The sequence below is a fragment of the Dermacentor silvarum genome, chromosome 5, assembly GCF_013339745.2.
Source record: "Dermacentor silvarum isolate Dsil-2018 chromosome 5, BIME_Dsil_1.4, whole genome shotgun sequence".
Taxonomy (NCBI): Eukaryota; Metazoa; Arthropoda; class Arachnida; order Ixodida; family Ixodidae; genus Dermacentor; species Dermacentor silvarum.
This window is the reverse complement of record NC_051158.1, coordinates 8,674,779-8,695,084: the sequence shown is the minus strand read 5'-3', so window position 1 is coordinate 8,695,084 and position 20,306 is coordinate 8,674,779. Positions and strand designations below refer to the sequence as shown.

At 43.6% G+C, this 20,306-nt stretch overlaps 2 protein-coding genes across 8 annotated transcripts in view; one reads left to right on the top strand and one right to left on the bottom strand.

The window, feature by feature from the left end:
* The window catches only part of LOC119452746 (protein sidekick), an 83,641-nt gene extending 64,760 nt beyond the window's left edge, over window positions 1-18,881 (top strand). For all 7 annotated transcript variants that reach the window (XM_049667340.1, XM_049667343.1, XM_049667338.1 and 4 more), the window contains 10 exons: window positions 2,912-2,982; window positions 3,955-4,195; window positions 5,925-6,040; window positions 7,856-8,036; window positions 8,851-8,988; window positions 9,794-10,081; window positions 11,215-11,388; window positions 12,107-12,252; window positions 12,659-12,925; window positions 13,472-18,881. In XM_049667340.1, coding sequence (XP_049523297.1) covers window positions 2,912-2,982; window positions 3,955-4,195; window positions 5,925-6,040; window positions 7,856-8,036; window positions 8,851-8,988; window positions 9,794-10,081; window positions 11,215-11,388; window positions 12,107-12,252; window positions 12,659-12,925; window positions 13,472-13,708 — 1,859 coding nt within the window. In that variant the 3' untranslated portion in view covers window positions 13,709-18,881. The remainder of the gene's footprint in view (window positions 1-2,911; window positions 2,983-3,954; window positions 4,196-5,924; window positions 6,041-7,855; window positions 8,037-8,850; window positions 8,989-9,793; window positions 10,082-11,214; window positions 11,389-12,106; window positions 12,253-12,658; window positions 12,926-13,471) is intronic.
* LOC125945528 (uncharacterized) overlaps window positions 5,920-20,306 on the bottom strand; it is a 29,826-nt gene continuing 15,439 nt past the window's right edge. Inside the window, exons 5-6 of the mRNA XM_049667347.1 lie at window positions 7,937-8,011; window positions 5,920-5,999 (exon numbers count right to left, since the gene is read on the bottom strand). Of these exons, the coding sequence (XP_049523304.1) occupies window positions 7,967-8,011 (45 nt within the window). The 3' untranslated portion in view covers window positions 5,920-5,999; window positions 7,937-7,966. The remainder of the gene's footprint in view (window positions 6,000-7,936; window positions 8,012-20,306) is intronic.

Below are 20,306 nucleotides of genomic sequence, written 5' to 3'. Positions count from 1 at the left end.
AAGAGGGGTTCCAGTGGCGCTATGTCTTGGCACACCGCGCACTGCAGTTGGCACATGCCTCTTCGACTACCACGGCACGGTTCACACTCAAGGAAACAATTGATGACAACCACGCGTACACTCGGAAAGCATTTATTACACTTCTGATTAACACTTTGAGCAGGTCAGCTAGCTATAGCTTACATCACTGAGGGTTCCCTACGAATACGATATGCTAGGTGAAGAGGGGCTTTCTACATACTGGCTGGAACATGGGCGGCTGCGGCGTCTGGTATGGCAGAAACGTGGCTGGCTAAACACGTGCGGGAAGATGGGAGCGGCGGTGGAGACTTGCTCTCGGTGCTTCCTGGTGACCAAAGAGACTTGCGTGATTTCGGCAGGATATCACATGACACACCCAGTGGCACTGATAGGGCTTGCAATTCCCATGCGCCACTCGCGAAAGGAAGGCTTTCTCCCTCTTGCCAAACCTACTGGTGCGAGCGAGTGTGCCTGATGCAGTGTTTGCAGCGTGTGTGTTCGTCATGGTACATGAGGATTCTCCCAGTAAGTAACTGCAAGACCTCATCTGCTGCATTCCTGCAGCAAAAAAGTTTCTGTAATGTGAAATCCCATTGACGTTGAAATAATGTAGCAAAATTTTAGGAGGAAGCAAAAAAAGAAAGAAGAAGGTCTGACCTTAATTTTCTGTAATACAGTATTCAGCCTTTTTCAACCAAATAAATGAAAGTGGGGTTTTCAAGGTATTAGAGTTTCCTTTTAGATTCTCTTTAATACATGCCTGGTGTGGTATTGTCCCGTTGTAGTGACAGTGAAGAACCAGACAGTGGCACAACTGTGAGTCATGAAGCTAACTCATTATTGGGCGAACTTGTGCCCGGAAAAATGTGTAACACTCGAGCACAACGCTAGCGGTGAGCAGAGTCATTGGTCGTCGAAATCTGATTACAGGTCAAGTGCTTCAGCTATTTAAACAAACAAACAAACAAACAAACAAAGTCTTTATTTTTTCTGTAACTTTACAGAAACGGTGACAGGAGCAAAAGGCATCAAGGCCTGACAGAGGCTCCTGCTCCGTTCAAAAAAATTTGACAACAGCGACAGCTTTCATGTAGCACAAAAGTAAATACAACAGCGTCGTTTTAAGATATTGTAACAAACAAGACAGCTTTGTCGACTAACAGATTACGTGATAAATAAACACTAGAATTGAAATTAATCACTACTTCGTGACATGTGAGACGAGTCCTGTATTCCAGTATAATCGCTAGTGCTCACGTGCGTTCCAGAATGTACACCACTATTTGCGTCGTGCATGCAATTTGATTAGACAAGGTTCCCTCACTACAGAATCGGCAACTACATTGGGGAGCGTTCAGATACGTGAAGGTGCATTTTGCACTGAGCAATAGCTTTTTAACGATTTTTAGCCGGTGGAGATAGGTCGCCGGAGAAAAATAAACAAGTATACTTGTCAGTACTATTGTACTTCAAGATCACACGAACAAAGCAATGGTTTGGTTGTCCAAGAGTTGTAATACTTAGTACAGTGGCCTTGATTGATCCCAGCATATTTTCCCCATTACCTGAGAACGGATAAATGTGACACACGGGGACATAAGGTTAGGAACAGGAAAGCACCCCAATCTTCATTGCACTTGCAGCAAACACTGCACAGCCTGTCGTAGCATTTGTGCAGTTTAAAAGGTTTCATTTGCCACAGAATGGAAAAGGTGGTGCCTTGTGCCATAGGTAGGGCTGCTGCAGAACCATCAAGTGCAACCTTTGGGCCTAGCAAAGAACAGCTAGACCCAGAAAAACTGTAAACAGGAGGCAGATATCGGTGATCAGTGTCAACACAATGCCATTATAGCTATAGCACACAGAGAATTAGGTTAATAATTGTTGGCAGTTGACATTGGCAGGGTCACTGTAACACAGCCTGCCATGGTGGTTCATATGGTTGTTAGCACAAACAAAAAATGTAGCCCTTTGGTTCCCCAAATTCTTGTTGATTGTGGTATTCAGTAGGCTACAGCATGAGAAAAATAGAGCCCTTGTAGCTGCAACTGTAACATGTTCTTGTTTGTTGTGGACCTGGCTTGATGTCTGCTATTTGTGTGCACTTCTGCATAAAGTCCTACTCAAGGGGGTGCCTGCCCAAGTTATGGTGTTTTCCACTGGTCGATCCAGAGTGGGTTCGCGCTTTCCACTGGTAGTTTCAGGTCAGCTTGCTTCATGCCGGATTGCTCTCAATTGCTCCGCCGCTGAGGCAAGGATTTAGGTGGAAATAGGAGCAGAAGAATATGTTATTTCCTTCTTCATGTAAAATCGATATGCACCATTGTGCCCACTGTCGGACAGCGACATTGGTTGTCATAAAAACATGCCAAGCGGAAGTTGGGCACCATTTTCGGAACCAGTTTTTGTGACATGTGCAACAACTTCTGGTATAAGCCCCTATAGAGCATTTTTGCTCTCTGCTGGCAGATTTGGATTGATGACATCCAAGCGCTCACTCCAGGGTTTCAGCGGTCGCTCCATATCGACCAGTGGAAAACACCATAACATTTGAATGCTTCTAGATACAGTGGAATTTCATTGACATGATCTTGACGGGAACCAGGAAAATGAAGTGTGTCATCCGAAATCGTATCATGCAACGTATTATCCAATTAAATCGTATTATTGGGAAAAGAAAAAAAAATGTATCATCCCAAAAAACATATTATGCAGGATCGCATTAACGAGGTTCCACTGTAGCTAGATGCAGAGATTTGGCAACATCATGCTTGAAGACTATAAATGTCTGTACGTTAGTTGAAGCTGCAGGGCTTCAGTGTATACTATGAGTTTAGCTGTGCTGGCAGTCAACTTGACCTCTGCTTTCTTTTTCTTTCTTTTTTTCTAGCACCACAAGTTGCACCAACAAATGTAATTGTGACGCCGTACACCACTACGTCAATCACTGTTGTGTGGAAGGTAAGCTGCGCACAGATATGTCTTGCTCTATTTGCTTCTCCTGTGTTGAAATATTTTAAATAAATTGTGCACCTACAGCAAGATCCTGACAAAGTGCTCCAACTCTAATTTATAAATGTACTGTACAGATAGAGTTCTGCACGATAAGTCCAATGCAAAAGCACTGGACACATAAGGAATGCCTTACAGTGAATGTGTATGCCCCGTTTAGGTAAATTGGTGCTCTGTGTTTTTACAGCATGCAGTTCTTTGTAAGCTTTATTGCAATTCAAGCTCACGGAAACAGTGGACGACAGCAGTGTGCACTCAGAAAGCATTTATTACAGTTGCAACTACGGTTGAACCTGTTTGACATGCTGGGTGACGATCACAGTGACAGTGTTCAGCTGTAGTTCACGAATCAGCAAATCTGCACAACTTCTTGGGAATCCTTGGCTTATGTAGCAAGCTCTTAAGTCTTAGTCTTCTGGTGAAATTGAAGAAGCTGTGCAATGAGCTCTCTAGCTGTGGTAGACAAAAGGCACAAAGTTCGTTTGTCACTCCACAAGCACGGGCTGAAAATTGTGGACGCCTCCCCCATTGGTATTGCTCAAGTGACATCAGCCTTCGAGTGAACATGGATTGCTGGTTTTTTAAAGCACCCGTGTAAATATTTTTCCAGGATAATCATGAAAATTAAAGCAGAGAATGCTGCAAAATTTTGAAAATGCTTTTTTTTGTTTCCCTTTAAAAGAGCATTGTTAGAAACATGGTACTTTTCATGATAAAACACTTCCGTGGACCACTCAGTGTCTATTCACTTTTTACTGTATTTCATAACATACAGTGAACCCTCACTTTAAGGAAATCGAAGGTTTACTGTAGGTGTTTGTCATTAGAACAGCCTTGGATTCATGAATTTGAAAGAAACAAGGCTAAATGTTTTCATTGTGTAGATTGGCACTGCATAGCACTCTGGACAACTGTGTGTAGGGTCTTGCGGATGAAGCGTGGAATGGTGACAAGCGACATCCTGGCTACCGTGTGGAGGCCTGCCCTGTAGGTGCGCCGCTGCAAGACTGCCGTGTGCGGTCCCTGGACGGCCTCGAGGGTGGTCCTCTCACTCTGGAGGGACTGCAGAGAGACCGAATCTATGAGGTGCGAGTCATTGCTTACAATGGCCAGGGCGATGGACCCCCAACCCGACCAGTCTCCGTCTACGTTGGTGAAGCCGGTGAGCAGCGGAATGCCTTTTGTACTTTGTGTGTGTGCTTGGTACCTTTGTTTGCTCTTGTGATTTCACCAGCTCTGTGAACTGGGATGCTCAGCTTAGTGCAGGAGCTGCGCCTAACTGACTGGTCTTGCAAAACTTTGACCCATAAACTGGCTGTCTTGGTGTGAATGTATTTTGTGTTCATGAAACCAATTTCAGCTGCTTATTTTTTTTATTTACAGCGAAGCTGTATATGGCTAGGTTCTTGCCAAAAGTGCTAAGTGCTAAAAGGTTCTTGCTAAAAGTGCGTGCGTCGACAGGGTGTACAGAAAAAAGTTGCGTCGACAAAATTGAATCCACAGTAGCTTATGTATATAGGTTGTTGAACATGTGTCAAAACCAGTGATGGATGACCATTACATCACAGTCTACCCACCAATCCACCAAACAAGGTTTATGAAGAAGGAGTAAGGTGGATTAGGGTGGATTAAGTCTGATTAAAGTTGATTAAGGTGTAAAAAAGAGAATTAGGGTTGATTAAGGTGGATTAGGGTGCATTAAGGTGGATTAAGGTCAATTAAGGAGGATTAAGGTGGATTAGGGTGTCTTTGTCGTGATGCTTCGCTGGTTGTCCTTCTGCACAGAGTGGAAGGGCACTAAATTTTTTTTAATGTGTCCAATTTATTAATTTCATTTTTACACTTACATTAAAGCACTCTACACAGCTTGAGAATGCAGTTTGCAACCTGCAAGGAACGGTAAATTTGAATTGCCATTTCAGATCTTCCAGTTTTCCTTCCCGTTAGACCAAGCCATGGCAGTTGCTTGTTATCACTGTGCCCGCAGCGCTAACTGTGCCAGTTTATATTATATTAAATGAGAAGGTTAAGCAAATGATTAGGAAAGAATAGTGCAATTAAATTTCATTTACTTCCTGCTATAAAAATGCGTAGCACGTGTGCTCAAGAACCCTTCCTGCAGTGCACAAGAAACACTGCACTGTGGATGAGTGTCACGCCGTCTATCTGACTGTCTCTTTTTTCTTCTTTTTTATGTGAAACTGATTTTTTGTGATTTGGTTTTATTTTCCATAGCACTGTTTTCTTTGAGTTCCATATTTTTGTTTGTTGTTGCTTTATTTTTTTCAATTTTAATAACTATTGTTACTCCCTTGCTTCTATAGTGTATGAATGACTTGTTCAGTGTCATTTTACTGCGCTAATTGTTGTTTGATTTGGTTAAGGTGTTGATGTAATTTGTTCTTTATGTATGTGTTCACTTTACTGCCCCCCCCTTACACAATGCCCCATGAGGGGGCTCTGTAGGGTACTTACAAATAAATAAACAAACAAACAGACAGACAGGCAGACAGGCAGACAGGCAGACAAACTTGCACCTTCAAGTCATGCCATACCACCTAGCCCCCCTCCCCATCTAAGCATTTCTAAGTTTCAGTGTTACTCGGGACCTTCCAATGGTCGTGGCTCAACAGGTACGCTTCATCTTCTACAGTAACAGTTGGACTGGCACTACTGGCTTGCTCACAAAGGTTATGCTCCAAGAAGAAAATAAAAGAGAAGCAGAAAATGTTTTGCTGCAAATGTTCACCATTACATTGATATTACACTAAGGCTGAGAAAGTCAAATCAGTTGAACGTATTGAATATACAGAGAAATTGTGACTTGCGTTTGCCTACTTACTTGGCAGGTTCTTGCAGCTACTGAGCTACCATTTCATGTCTATGTGCAGTTCCCACTGGAAGCCCACGGCAGCTGCAGCTAAGCTCGCCGAGTTCAACTGAAATAACCGTGTCCTGGGCCCCACCTGCCGAATCGGAACGCAATGGTGAACTGCTTGGATACAAGGCAAGGGCTTCAAAGTGTTGCTTCTACTTTTTGGGGTCCCTGTTCTCGAGATAAAACAAATATTTAAGACTAATCCACTATGCGAGAGTGCTTTTCCTAGCAGAAGGTTTCATATTTTCTCAGCAAGGCTCATCAGTGCAGCAGAATGGTAACTTTGGGCATGGTATTTGACATTTGCATGTGTTTTATTTAACCTGCAATTTGGGCCTGATTTCGTGCTTCTAAAGAGCTGTTTGTGCTGCTATGAGCTATGAACAGCATGAGCTGTTCATGGTATTATTATTCACACTATGGATGCATTCATGATCAAAATGGTCATGTGACTGCAAGCTCACATTCACATGGCAGGGTACAAGAAGAAGAAGTAGTTTATTGATGTGAAAAAGTAGAGAGGTCGGCCGGAATATGGAGCATCTGGCCTGCTACTCTACGTAAGGGAAGGGGAGGAGGGGAAGAAAGAGGGTCACAATGGGGGATGATAATGGGAGGATCGAGGTGAAAGGACACATTGCACAGATGATCATCACAAGCGTGAGTCCAGGCCCGTGTCGCCAACAATACAATGCAGTGAAATCGAGTAGCTCATCCTTGTTGCTCTCCCTGAACCAACCTGGCCACTGTTCTTGGTGCGCCAAATCCAGCCCAACCTGGCCACTGTGCTTGGTGCGCCAAATCCAGCCCAATGTGTGCTTTTGTCAACAAGCACATCTCTTAGTAATTTCGTCAATACAGAGCCAGCCATTTGTCAAATTAATGAGCATTTAGTCTAATGGCCTACTGGCACTTTTTTGTTCTTGTCAAAATAATAGCGATATTTCACTATACAGTAGACCTCCGTTAATTCGACTCCGGTTAATTAAATTTTTCGGTTAATTTGAAACTGAAGCTTCCGGCCAGCGCTCATGCATTTCTATGGGCCCAAACTTTTGTTATTTCGAACCTTAAAATTGGCCTTTGCCAGATATTTCAAACTTGGCTATTCATTGCACACGCGGCCCAACCCCAATAGTGACTGCTGTGGTGACTGCAGTGGTGACTGCAATAGCGGCAGCATCTGCCTGTGTTGAATACACGTCAAAAATCTCCCATGGGAAACGCCTATTTTCGGCCTGCCCTAGGAAGATTTTTAAGCAATAATGGTAGCTCACAATGTCTGATGACGGTATTTATCTGCTTCTGAAGCACCTTTATTAAAAAGAAAAATTCGGGGCGTCTGTATGCTTTGCCGCATAACACAACTGTATTGCAGCAAAGCTGATTTTAAAAAAACCGTGGGGCAAAGCTGACTTTAGGAAACTGGCCGCCACTGTGCAACCATATTAGATTCTTGCCCATTTTTCTTGCTAAAAAATTGTGTGCGTGTTACATTTCTATTTTGTTTAGACGCTTTAATGTTATCTCTACATTAGTTTTCTACTTTGGTCACACAGAAAGCAGGCGCACGTCTGATTAGGGGGCATGTTAGAATTGGGCAAATACTGCCAAATGAATCGGAGGCGTGTTTTGACGTTTTTTTCTGCACCTTGTTTAATTCGACCCGCCGGATAATTTGGTCAGTTTCGACGGTCTCGTCAGGGTCAAAATAACGGAAGTTGACTGTACTAAATAAGGAGGTTGTGGTGACTAAATGCAGTTGCACTTGATTATTCTATAGTAAACTCATACTTTCAAAATTTTGATGACACTCCCGTAGTTACTAAGCACTACATTTGTCAGCGTGACACAGGCAGCAGGCCTGTTTGGTGGTTTATTCACCCTGATGCAAGACTAGGTAAGCCATTAGATGTAAAGGAAGTTTGTCTTCGCCTATTTCAGATCTTTTACAAAGCAGAAGGCGATGCAGAAGAAGCAATGGAAGCGGTCCCGGCTACCCCAACTGCCTATACTATCACTGACCTGCGGCGCTTCACCAACTATTCAGTGCAGCTACTGGCATTCAATCCGGCTGGTGACGGTCCCCGCTCCCAGCCACTGCAAGTCCACACCCAGGCCGACCGTGAGTGATGCCTTTACCATTGATTATTTGTTATGAAAATACACATACAATGCACAGAGAGGGAAATAGGGAAGGCGTAGACTGGCAACTGCCACCGAGAGGGGCACAAAGCTTGCCTACTCTTTTGGAAGGAAGGGATAGAAAAGGAAGATAAGGAGAGGGAAGTCACCACAACATGAGGGTGGGACAGTGCTAGCAAGTTTTTGTCATTATTTTGCACATTATGAAGCGTTTATTAACTATGAAAGTGGAGCATTATATGTAAATAAGCAGTTTATTGGCATACGTGGGACTCATTGGTGAGTACAATGACAGCGGTCTAGCTGAAAAATACCTGGCTCCCTGCACAATTTAGAGTGCCTCACTATTAAACTTCTCATGTTCTATGTCTATTATGACTGCTGGGACACAATTTATAAAGCTTTTTTTTTTTCAATTGCATGCTTGATCGTACACAGTTGACTACTTAAGCTACTCGAAAACTATTAGAAACATATTCATATTTATGAATAGTCAGTGTCACTTGTTTTTTGTGCTCACGAGGGCTTCGACTGGAATTTAGAGCGCAGGCTCCTTTCCCAAGTCCACCCCTGAAGGAAGCCGAACGCCAGGCCAGGGTACGCTTGTGCCCACGAATAGTGACTATTTGATTTTCAGACCGTATAAAATAGGGCAATATTGAATTCATTATTAGAAAATTATGATTATTTTCACACTCTTAAATTGTACTCTTTGTCGAAAGCTGCATTTACACAGGGTTGTTCAGGTGTGGACACATTTGCATCTGATTTCGCTTCTATTTTTTCCTTTGCAGGACCCGGCCCTCCTGGCCCATTGGTGTTCACCGACATAACGATGAATTCACTCAACGTCAGCTGGACCCGACCAGAGGAACCCAATGGCATTATCACTGGTTACCTGGTCAACTATGAGACAGCTGACTTGGACATAGGTTAGATGTGGTGCTTCTCGCTGCTTTGAATATACAGACTGCAGCCAACAAAACATACGTCACCAGCAAACAGAACTCAACTTAAAGGGACACTAAAGGCAAATATTAAGTCGAGTTGGATTGAAAGATTATGCTTCTGTAATAATGAATTCTTCATTCGTAATGAAAACGGAGCTTTTGTTAGCGAGAAAATGGCGAAATAAAAAATCAGAGTGGCGCCATCTGTTGTCGACTGTGGTACCTTTTATGTGTGGCGTCAGCACCTCTGATTCACAGAGAGCGGCCGCGACCCGCCACTGCGATCGCTTTTCTCTGTTTAAAACGGACGAGGGGCAATTGACCACCCTGCCGGCTCCGACAGCGTATGCTCAAGTGACCATAAATGGTAACCTGAACCCAAGCAGAGCCACAGAGTGACTCACGAAAGCTAAACACTTACACCCGCCGAGCAGTACGCTTCGTAAATAGAGATAAATAAAGATTCCACAAAAGACATAACGGCATATAGGGCAGGGCGGTCATGTGGAGATGACGTCAAGTCCTCCACTTTGGCTTGTGCGGTTCAAATTGAGAAGTAGCAGCGGGTCCTTCGACCACAATTTCCTTGGCAAAAAATTTATATATTGGCATACATAAAAGAAAACGGTGATAGACTTCTAGATGAATTCGGTATTCACACACCCCTACTATTTAGTAACCTTCAAATTTATGGTGTTCTTCTTTGTCTTTGCAATTTTTATGGTTGTTGAGCGCGCTCTGCAGCTCTTGCAGTTACACAGCAGCTCCTTTTCTTTTTTTTTCACAGAGTCTGGCAGACAGGTCCGCCAGAAAGTGGTGCACACCTTTCTGGCAGTGCGTGGCCTTGATGAGATGACGACGTACCGGTTCACGGTACGGGCGGAGACCTCCCAAGGCTACGGCGCGGAGAGTCAGTGCAACGTCACCACAGGTCCCCAGGAGGGGTCACCCTTAGCCCCCCTGGAATTGGCCCTGCAACGCTCGGCCACTGCGGCCACCCTTTCCTGGAAGGAGGGGCCCCCGGGAGCCAGCATCATCACGGGGTACCTGGTCGAGGCACGCCCCTCACATGCAGGTGCGTGCGTCATAGTCGAGTCTAGGGATGGTATTCTCTATGCATGGAATTTTGGCCCCATGGAGTTGTTCTTATGGTGTTCAAATTGCCATCATGTACAATTTGTGCCTCTGGACCATAGGACGGCAGAATATGCGGATGCTCATTCATACTCACTCACCAATATTTTTGTTGGCTTTGTGCTTACTCAAATTCATGTGCGTTCACAAACGTTGGCACTTACTTGCGTTCCCATTCATGCTTACCAGCAATCACTCACGTTCATAGTCGCTTCCATTCGCACCTACCAGCACCCACTCACCAGTACTCATTCCCATTCATACTAACGTCCACTCGCACCGTTTGTCACTCACTAACGCTCCATCTCACACCTGTGAAATAAGTGCACAGCAAGTGCGAGTCAATGTACCCGTGAGTATGTCGACCTATGTTCCTGGACCCAAACTAGGTTTGAATTAAAAGTCAAATCAGTGTTTTATGCGCTTTATGTGCAAGCAAAAGGGTTGATTAAAAAAATCAACGATGGGGTTAATTTTGCGTGTAGGCATAAAACACCTAGCTGAATTTGCACAGTATAGCCTGTGGTGCCGGCATCTAGCTGTCAAGATGGCACACGACATCTGCACTTTACAACATGCGACGAAGATTGACACACATCGGACTGCAATGGAAGAACGTGAAATGCCCCAGTGGCCTCGACCATCATGAAATTTCCAGTAGACTGAACCACAACACTGAGCAAAAGTCTATAAACTAATGTTCCGTCCCATTGATGTTGTAAAAATTTTTTAAACAGCTTGTGTTTTGTTTTTGCGTGGAAACGTCAGAATAATGGCACTTTGAAAATAAATTGTTTCTTGGGATGGGGCAGTTTCCCATCTTGGCAAGTAAGTGACCCCTTTTTTTTTTGCATTTGCTGACGTCTGACTTTTGTGCAAAGGGTATTATGCAAATCTCTCAAATATTTGAACTGTTTGGTTCGAAATTAATAGGCACTGTTACTGTTTGCTTTAAATTTGCTTTAACCCGAGGAATTGATATCTGCATGAGCCTAATGAGCTCCTCTTCGTTTAACAGTCTTGAGCTGTTGAAGGAAAGCAGATGCACTTACCAAGGCTTTCCTTGTGTTCTAGGTGAAGATGAAGAGTGGCAGACAGTTGCAGAGCTCGATGGCAGTCCACGCACGTCGTACGAAGTGAGCTTCCAGAACCTTTTGCCATCGACAGGCTACACGTTGCGACTGTTTGCCCGCAACCGCCTCGGCATCAGTCCACCGGCTTATGCCCCTGATCATGTGCTGACGCCAAGTGAGCTTGCCATCGTTTTAGTCCTGTTGGGGTTTGTGATGTGTTGGCCTTTTTGTAGACTGGCTACCTTATGGGCCACGTGAGGAAACACTTTAGAAGGAGTGCACACTTTCTTATCAGCTACATTGCTAGACTGAATTGTGGCAACTTAGGTTTTTTAATCAGAAGTTGCAATTTTATTGATAAACACTGTAGGCATCAACTACATAGTGAATCGCTCTGTTTACTGCGCTATACTGTTACACAAAGGACAAAATAAATGAAACTGACACACATGTGTGTCAGTTTATTTTATTTTTTTCTTTGTATAACAGTATAGCACCGTAAACAAAACGATGTCATACCAATTAGCCCAAGTCGCGCCTTATTGACATGGTGAATACAATTTTTTTTTTTTCAATTACAGGATATAAAGCAATAGTGCTGTGGGGAGCTGAAGGTTCTGCTGCATTCCAGAAAGTAATGTGCATATTTCAGAGAACGAACAAGTACCAGGGAAGTAAGTGAGATAAAAGTAGATCAGCGCTTTTATGGGGGAGGCATTTCATCAGGGCCTCAACTTTTTTCTTTTCACCTTGTGAGGATGTGATTGGCATATTGAACTGTAGCAGACAGCGACGTGTTTACTCCAGCTCTCCGCAGGCTATAGGCAGTGCCCCCTTTGTCTGCAGTAGTTCTGTGCCTGTCTGATGGTTTGCTTTGTTTGCATTGTGCACAGACAAGCTCTTCCTGGAGTACAAGCAAAGACTGCCATTCTACCGAGAGCCCTGGTTTTTGGTGGTACTCGCTGCTGCAAGCATGGTAGCCATCATCCTGGTTATCGCTGTGCTGTGCGTCAAGAGCAAAACTCACCAGTATAAGCAGGCATGTTCCTTCTTTTCCTTGAACTTTCATAGTCTTCTATCTTCCTAGCCTTGTGCTGGACAGAAGGTGCAAACTGAACATGAGCTTATTTCTAGGCTTTCTTTTTTTTTTTTTTTCTGCATGTGTATTGATGTTATGCACAGTTTTGCTGGTGCAGCTGAACCCTGATATGGCAAACTGTCATTTAAAGTCACTGGTAACTGGCCAGAATGTATTGTGAGATGTTCTGGCCAGTTGTGTGTGATCTTTATTTTTCCTCATCTCACTTCCGGTGCCTTTGGCATTGCGTCATGATTTGGAATGTGGCACCTGCATTACTTGTTACTTCTCAGTTTTATTGACAGGGAAATGTAAGCTGGTTAGAGAGGAATTATGAAATTCTGATTTCACTGGCACTAAATTGCAGGAGATGCAGCAGAGCCTTCGAAGTGACGACCAGTTGAGCTTGAATGACCAACAGGCAGCTGGGTTTGGCAGCCCTGAGCCACCGACTAAGCGTACAATGACTCGGGGGTCACTACGCAAGCCGTTGCCTGCTTTGCGGTCTCCACCCCGACCCTCACCAGCGAGTGTCACATACTCGGACGAAGAGGACACCAAGGCGTACGACGATCATTGCGACAGCAGCAGCCTGACCGAGAAGCCCTCGGAGATGAGTTCATCCGACTCGCAGGTAGGCTGGTCGCCACACCATATGCGTGAATAACATATACATACACACCTACATATTGTCACGTTGCAGTGATGGTTAAGAACCAGACTGTAGCAAAAACTGCGGGTCACGAAAAGGAACATTTTATTCGGCGAACCTGTGCCCAGGAAAGCAAGTGGCACTCAAACTGTCACTCAAACTGTCAATTATAGCTGCGAGCACAGTTGGCGATCATTGAAATCTGGTCTGCAAATCAACTGCATCGGCTATTTTTACATGACTCATCAAACCTTCCAGCATAATCACTGGTGCTCGTGTAAGTTCTAGAATGTGCACCACTATTATCGTCGCGCATGCAATCTGATTACACGAGGCTCGGCAATAACATAAACAACAGATAGAACCAGTGACAACATTCGAGCAACTTCCAATACAGAAAGGTGTGTCTTGCGCCGGGTGACAACTTCGAACATTTGTTAGCCGGTGAAAGACTGGCACTGGGAAAGATAAATAAGTACGAGTGTCAATATAACCAGAGTCGGCTAATGGTCTCTGTGTGTTCTTTAGGGCTCGGACAGCGAGGACGACACCAAGGGCGACCCACACTCTTTTGTCAACCACTATGCCAATGTCAACGACACCTTGCGACAGTCCTGGAAGCGCCAGCGTATCGCCAAGCCACCAAGTTACACCGACTCGGAGCAGGAAAGCAGTGCCGCCATGTGCCTCAATGGTGGACGTGTGGTCCTCAACAACATGGCCGGCTCACGGGCACCACTTCCTGGTTTTTCATCTTTCGTATGAGCCAGTTTTCCACTGACTTCAGGGGTTTGTTTTCTTTAGTGTTGAGAATGCCCTTTGTGAGTGGAAGAACTGTTTTGTTGAAAGAAACTACATCGATGTCCGTGCATTGTGCTCTTTGAGGTGGGTCTTGCCACGGTCGACTCGCAAGCTCATTTTCCTTGCCTCAACTTTCTGAAAAAGAAAGTTAACGCAGGAGCAGATTCGGCAGGTTCGCAAGGAGGGATGCCTGTCTGTTTACATGTGTTCATGGTGCAGTCTACATTAGGGACTGTTCTTGTTGCTTACTGTGCATTCGCACCCGCAAGGTACGTCATTGTCGTTGAAGCTACAGTTGCATGAACAAAGACACTCCGTCCTAATCAACATGTGAACTACATTGCTGGTGTGCAGCCTTTTATGAGCTAATAGTGTGCCTTGCCTTAGACTGTAGGATAAAATAGTACCTGTTATTTTTTTAGCAAGGCAGCCATTACTTTAGAAGCAGCACCAGCCTGTGCTCTGTTGGTGATGATAATGCTATTGCTAGCTGCTTCATGACGGAGCTTTGTGGTAGTAGAAAACGAAAAAACGAAATGCAGGGTGATCTTGCTTTTGGAACATTCACTGCCAGGGGTTTTTCATAGCCACTTAGCATTCTCAAAGGAAGCAATGTGCAGGTAATTATTGAGATGTCATGTGTGTTGATTGTTGCTCAGTGTGACAGCAGCGAGAACCAGTCAATATTTGTTTTTGACTGAGTTTGCTGTTATGCCCTCATGTTGTCTTCTTTTGAAGAAGACACGTCGTGTTCATCTTCCAGGTGACAAGCAGTGGCTAATCACTTCATGTGTGGAGTTACTTTGGTAACGTCATATTGTGACTGAATTATTTTTCTTACTTTTAGTAATTTTATGTGTAATCACACTTTCATGCCTTTACAAAGTGTTGTTGACACTAAGTGCCTCAACGGTTTCACCACAATTGTGGGGTGTGATTTTTTTCCCCACTGTGTCGCTAAAGCCCAAGCACAGCAAAACTTTTACCGGCATGAGAAGCCATTCCCTGCGGTGCAAACACAGAAGGTTAGGGCAGAATTTTAAATGTTGGAATTGAACAAGTGGGTGCATCAGAAAAGGCTAGCAAAAAGCACAATTTTTACACCAAAGCTAAAATTAAAGCGCTACCATTACCATTTGCTGGAAGTGACAGAGAACCCAGAATCCGTCCATCTGCTCATTTTCGTCCAGACTGTGTACAGCAGTAGCATATACACAGTGTCTTGCTCATTTTAACAACAAGAAATGCAAAGCACTGATTCATAAAGGCTGAACACACGCACACACGCATGCTCACAATCGGAATGCACATTGTCAGGGCCAGTGTGAATGCTTTTTCTCGTAGTTCAGTGATTCGATCGGTTCTTTCATATATCACAATGCCTGACTGACAGCAGACACTGAGGCACGCCCTTCATGTATTCATGTATATCAGTCTGACCATATCCATAAAGGTGACATGGGTAACGCACTCCTTGTAAATGAAACAGTAAGCAATTGCTCTTTTACACATAGTCGCCCATTACAAATCCTGCTTAATGTAGGGAATTGAAAGAGTTACTTATTGTTTAGCGGGAAGCACAACATGTCCATGGATATTGAGCTAGAACTGCTTGATTCGGTCAACTCGTGAAGGATATGCCACATGCAGCTTCAGCATAAACACCAAGCAAACCAACTAGCCCAGCTTGTTGGTACATGCGTGCTGCTCTTACAGCGAGCTCGGCCAGGCAAGCTGCCATCTGCAAACATAGGACAGCACACACTCCTTCACCGTTTCACTTCCCAGCTCTCGCCTGGTGCTTCATCGGCAACCATGACTTCCCAGAAGGCCATTGCACCTGCTTGAGCATTTTCTCCACATTTACCAACATCATTAGTGATGGATAAAGAAGTGTTCTTGTTAGTAGGCCCTGTTTCAAAACAGCGCCAGCGTTTACATACCCAATCAAGTAGCTACGGCCAGGTACACTTGTGCGAGTTTGCCGTGTGCTGGAACTGCCATCGAGGCAGAAGGAAACATTGCCTTAACTGCTTAATAACTTCTTGAAACCAACACCCTTACAGCCAGTGTTGGAACTGCTGTGCCGTGGCTAGTTGTTTCATGATGACAATGTTGCGGCACATGAAAACAGGACAAAGGTATACAAACACATACAACATTTTATGTGTCTCCCTTTGTACTGGATTAGTCGGTTACGGGAACATGCATTGGCTGGTGAGCCGCCACTGCTCTGGTATCGCTGATTCACAACATTGCCTTTTTGCAACACATTCCACCAGAGCCCTCCAGGTCATAAATGCTTGCCAGATGTTAATAGTTCATTCCAAGTGTTACACTTTCATGATCAAAGGGTTTAGTGAGTTCAGGACATATCAAAGAGCCATTCATTGCTAGACACCAAACAAGGTGAAAATTGCTGGAATTTAAGAAAGTGTTTAGAGGTGCTCAGGCACGCTGGCTAATTTTTAAAATTCTTTAATAGAAGTTGTTAAATGTTGAGGAAAATGTTGTTTCGAGCGCCCCAGAAAACAAAAGGTTTGCAAATGATAGCCGTAGGAAAACGATGAAAGCTAGGAGCATGAAACGTGATGAAGAGATACAGTGTGTACTTGGGATCTTTGGAGGAAATTGGGCAAAGGCTTTGGTTCACTCGGGTGGCGCCCAGAACCTGTTGCAAGAGAGGAGGGTGGGTCAGTGCCTGCCAGCTAACTAGGGGGTTTTCTGGAGAAAACCTGAATCAATGGCACGGACCCTTTAGGTGTGTCGGGAGTGGCGTGATGCATGACATTGTGCGAGTTTATAAAGTGGCACTTGCCTAGCGGGCCTCTTACTATGCCAGGTACCGAGGGCAGCCGATGCTGCTATTTGCTTGCCTTTTGTGGGTGTTTTATTTTTACTATGTATTTCTTTCTCTTTTTGGCATCTGTGGCCTGAGTGAGAAAGTAACTGCCAGCAAACATGCAACAGCATATCCTTCGAAAGAGCGTTAGCAGAAGCAATTTATGCTCGAAATCTGGAGCTGTCTTACAGAATTTTATGCAGCTTTGCAGGATGGCGACAATTGGTTTGCGTTGCACAAAAATTTGAAATAATGATGTTCGCTTTATCGAGCTGTGACTGTAAATTTCTTTCATCTGTTCCACATTGATTGCTGTTGTAGGCACTTCAACTAAGCAAGTGTGTGTCATATTGTGCAATTAACCTAATGGACTACTTTGCTTGTGCAACATTTTTTTTTTATTTTGCTTGTCAGCTTTGCAACGAGCATATTTTAATGTACTCGAAAGAAAGTGAAGTGGGTTTTCATTTACTTACTGTATGTGAATAGAATTTTGATGTTTGCTTAATTTATAGACCAGTTTTACTATTTTAGCCCGTATTTCAGCTGTAGTTCGTCCGTGCCTGTTTGGTACCACTATTCTACCCTTTGAATATAATAAAGGTAAAGTCATTTTGATAAATCTCAAAAAAAAAAAAAAAAATTCAGTCACTACTTATGACCCATCCGTCCAGCACATGTTTTACAGGACTTCCGCGTTTTAATCTAGCAAATATAATTTCAGAAAGCTTTGAGCCATGCTTTGTCTCAAGCATTTTTCTTACACTATTCTTAGAGTGGTCTATTTTTTACCATTTACTCTAGCATCATTCCAGGTTTTAAGCATCCTTAGGTGTTGAAGAATTTGCTATTGGCATAATGAAAGTGCAGTTTGGCATTGCTTACAGGGAGAAACAATTTCTTTGCAGAAAGTCTTGGAAGGATTTATGGGACTTATCTAGTAGCTGCACTGATTTTGCTACCATTAGACAAACATTCCATGATGTGCATTAAAGTACAAGATCTATTTAGGAATTTTAAAATTTGTCTGGGTATTTCATATCTGCAATTAAATTGCCAATCTTGTAGGAATGCTTGCATATTACACTTTTTAATAGAACTAAAATATTCCGAAAAATATTGCTACGGATATTGAACAGAATAGCTGGGTATGGCTTTACATATAGGAATAGGTAAAGGGCCAATAACGAAGAGGCCAGCAATTAGTGTTTTTTAGCTTGTGACTGGAAGTGAATCAACAAGCTCATTTCTGGAGCTTGTTGATGAGCTAAAATATTGCTGTTTCTGGGACCATAAAAATGAGAGCAGTGGAATACACATGTAGCCTTATGTGCCAATAAGGTTGGTTATACCTTCAAATGCAAGTTTTAATGTTTCCTCTAAACAGCAGCTAAACTGCGCAGTACCACACACGATTTCAGTGATTCAAACATGGGACCTAAGCTTCACTCAACAACTGCAAACTAATTGGAGAACAAATATGTAGAGCAGTCATGCCATAAAGGCATGTTTTATTAGTTCAGAGCAACTCCTCATGCCAGAAATTAAACTTCAGAAAGTATTATCTCTGCGTGGAAGGGGTATCTCCTGCAGCAGAAAATGTATGCCTCATGCAAGTTGTGGCGATTCAACCACATTGAATTTTGAATGCTCAAACTGAATATGAATCGAATAGTAAGAACTATCCTTTTCACATTCGAATAGCACGAACTATTTTATTCGTATTTGAAATAACTTAAAAGAAATATATCCTGACCCCTACGATTTTGTAATATGCCCATTAGCGTGCCCATTAAGTTGCTCTTTATTTCTTTAATTCTTCATTTCCTCCTCAGGCATGATCATGATAGTGAAACGACTTGACTGTATGGTCCTGGGGCACAAAGAGGCTCTTTTACTATTGTAGGGTGCTATCACTTGCCATTTTGTTTAATCAGTTGCCATAGACTTTTCGCCATTACTTCCAGTGTCATGGTGTTTGCAAGTCCTCTGTTGCAAATCTGTGTTATTTTGAGAATCATAGCATTTCTTGCAATGTCTGTAGGTGGATATTTTTCTGTTCGCAATACTTTCAGCACTGTATTTATTCTTGTCTATGCAGCTCTTTTATTTGTTGTATGAAACTTCAAAGAAGTCGTTGTGTATATAGATGAAGTTTTGCTGGAAACAAACAGCCTTGTGCAACCACATGTATTGTGCACTTGCACCCAGCTCATTTGCTGCCTTTATTTGTAGCTGTTTGTGTGTTTGTATTTGTATGTTGCAGCTTCATAATGAAAGGATTGTGAACTAGTAGTTTGACTCTATTGTGTTCTGATTGTATTCAAGTATTTTTTCTCCCCAGTCGTGCCTGACTGCGAAGTATGTCCAAGAACATGTTTAAAACCTGCACTTGACCAGTGCCATGAACAATGCATCTGCTACACAGAGACGTCAACCACTTTCGATACTCTCGCAGCAGCAAAGCATGACAAATGCTTTGATAATTCTTTCGGTATGTCAGCTTCTTCATGAGGCCCAACAGCAGCGGACACGTGACAGAGAAAAAACACCAAGAAGAAGAAAAAAAACTTCATCTCCACAAAGGAGTACTGAAACAACATTTACTTTTTATCTGGTGCATTAGGTCAACGTCGTAGACCTTGAAACCTTAGCAAATATTCCAGCCTCAGAGCGCCCTAAACAGGTGACACTGACCAGATGAGCTGTCCGCATTGAACCTCTATTCAAACAGAAACGACTTAATGAAAACAAACCACATAACTTTTCAGTTTTGTTCTTGAAGATACCTGACCTGGCATAGTAATGAGATGGGCAGTTTATTTTCACAGCTTATTTGCAACTTGATACATTTCACACGTACCTCTAAAATTCCACAGCAAGGTTGCATTTCATGTCCGGTCGTTCAATTTAAAGCTTTAGTACTGTTAATTGCCCTGTTAAATGTGGCAGTTTCACCTGAAAGGCGAAGCATTGATTGCAATTGCAAATTATTAGACAGCTGTATGCAGTAAGATTAGTAGTTTTATCAGCTGAATAAACTGCTGTAAACATTTGTTTAATAGCTAAATTTACTAGCACGGTGTCACGCGTGCACAGGCAAACATGAACACATCTCACTCGATGACCACAGACACTTGCTGTCGGAACGCTGGTGTGATGAAGAGCAGCAGCAGCGGCGAGCAAATTCTCCTTCGTGCTGCCTCTCGCTTCAACGCGAAATAGGCGCGCAAGAACACAGCGCACAGCCACCAGCTTTTTCAGGTTGGCGTGCCTTCGAACCCATCGCAGATTTCCTCCAAGATACAATAGAGAGTTTTAGAATTGGGGCCCAAGAAAGTTGCGGGCCGCAAGTGCCCAAGCCAGTATTGGGTTCTTGCATTTGCGTTGACCCAAGACCGAAAAATCGAAAACTAGTGTGGGTCCCCAAGCCGCCTTGGATCGTGCTGGCGGGTGACGAGAAATCGCGAGATAGCCAAGAAAGGATAGACAAGAAAGCCGTACGAGCCGCTGCCATCCAAAGCCGTTATCTCTCGGGCAGTAAGTACAGTATGACTGCTTTTCTTTTTGCTTTCAAGCCCCTTTTTCTTCTCTGCGGCGTCCCGTGCGCTCGACCCAACGCTGTTTGTGTCTGACCCAATTCTGAAACTGCTGCACCTCTAAACCCAAGAGCAGCCTACCGAACGTGGCTTGGGGGCCCAGAGTCTTGGGTGCCCAATT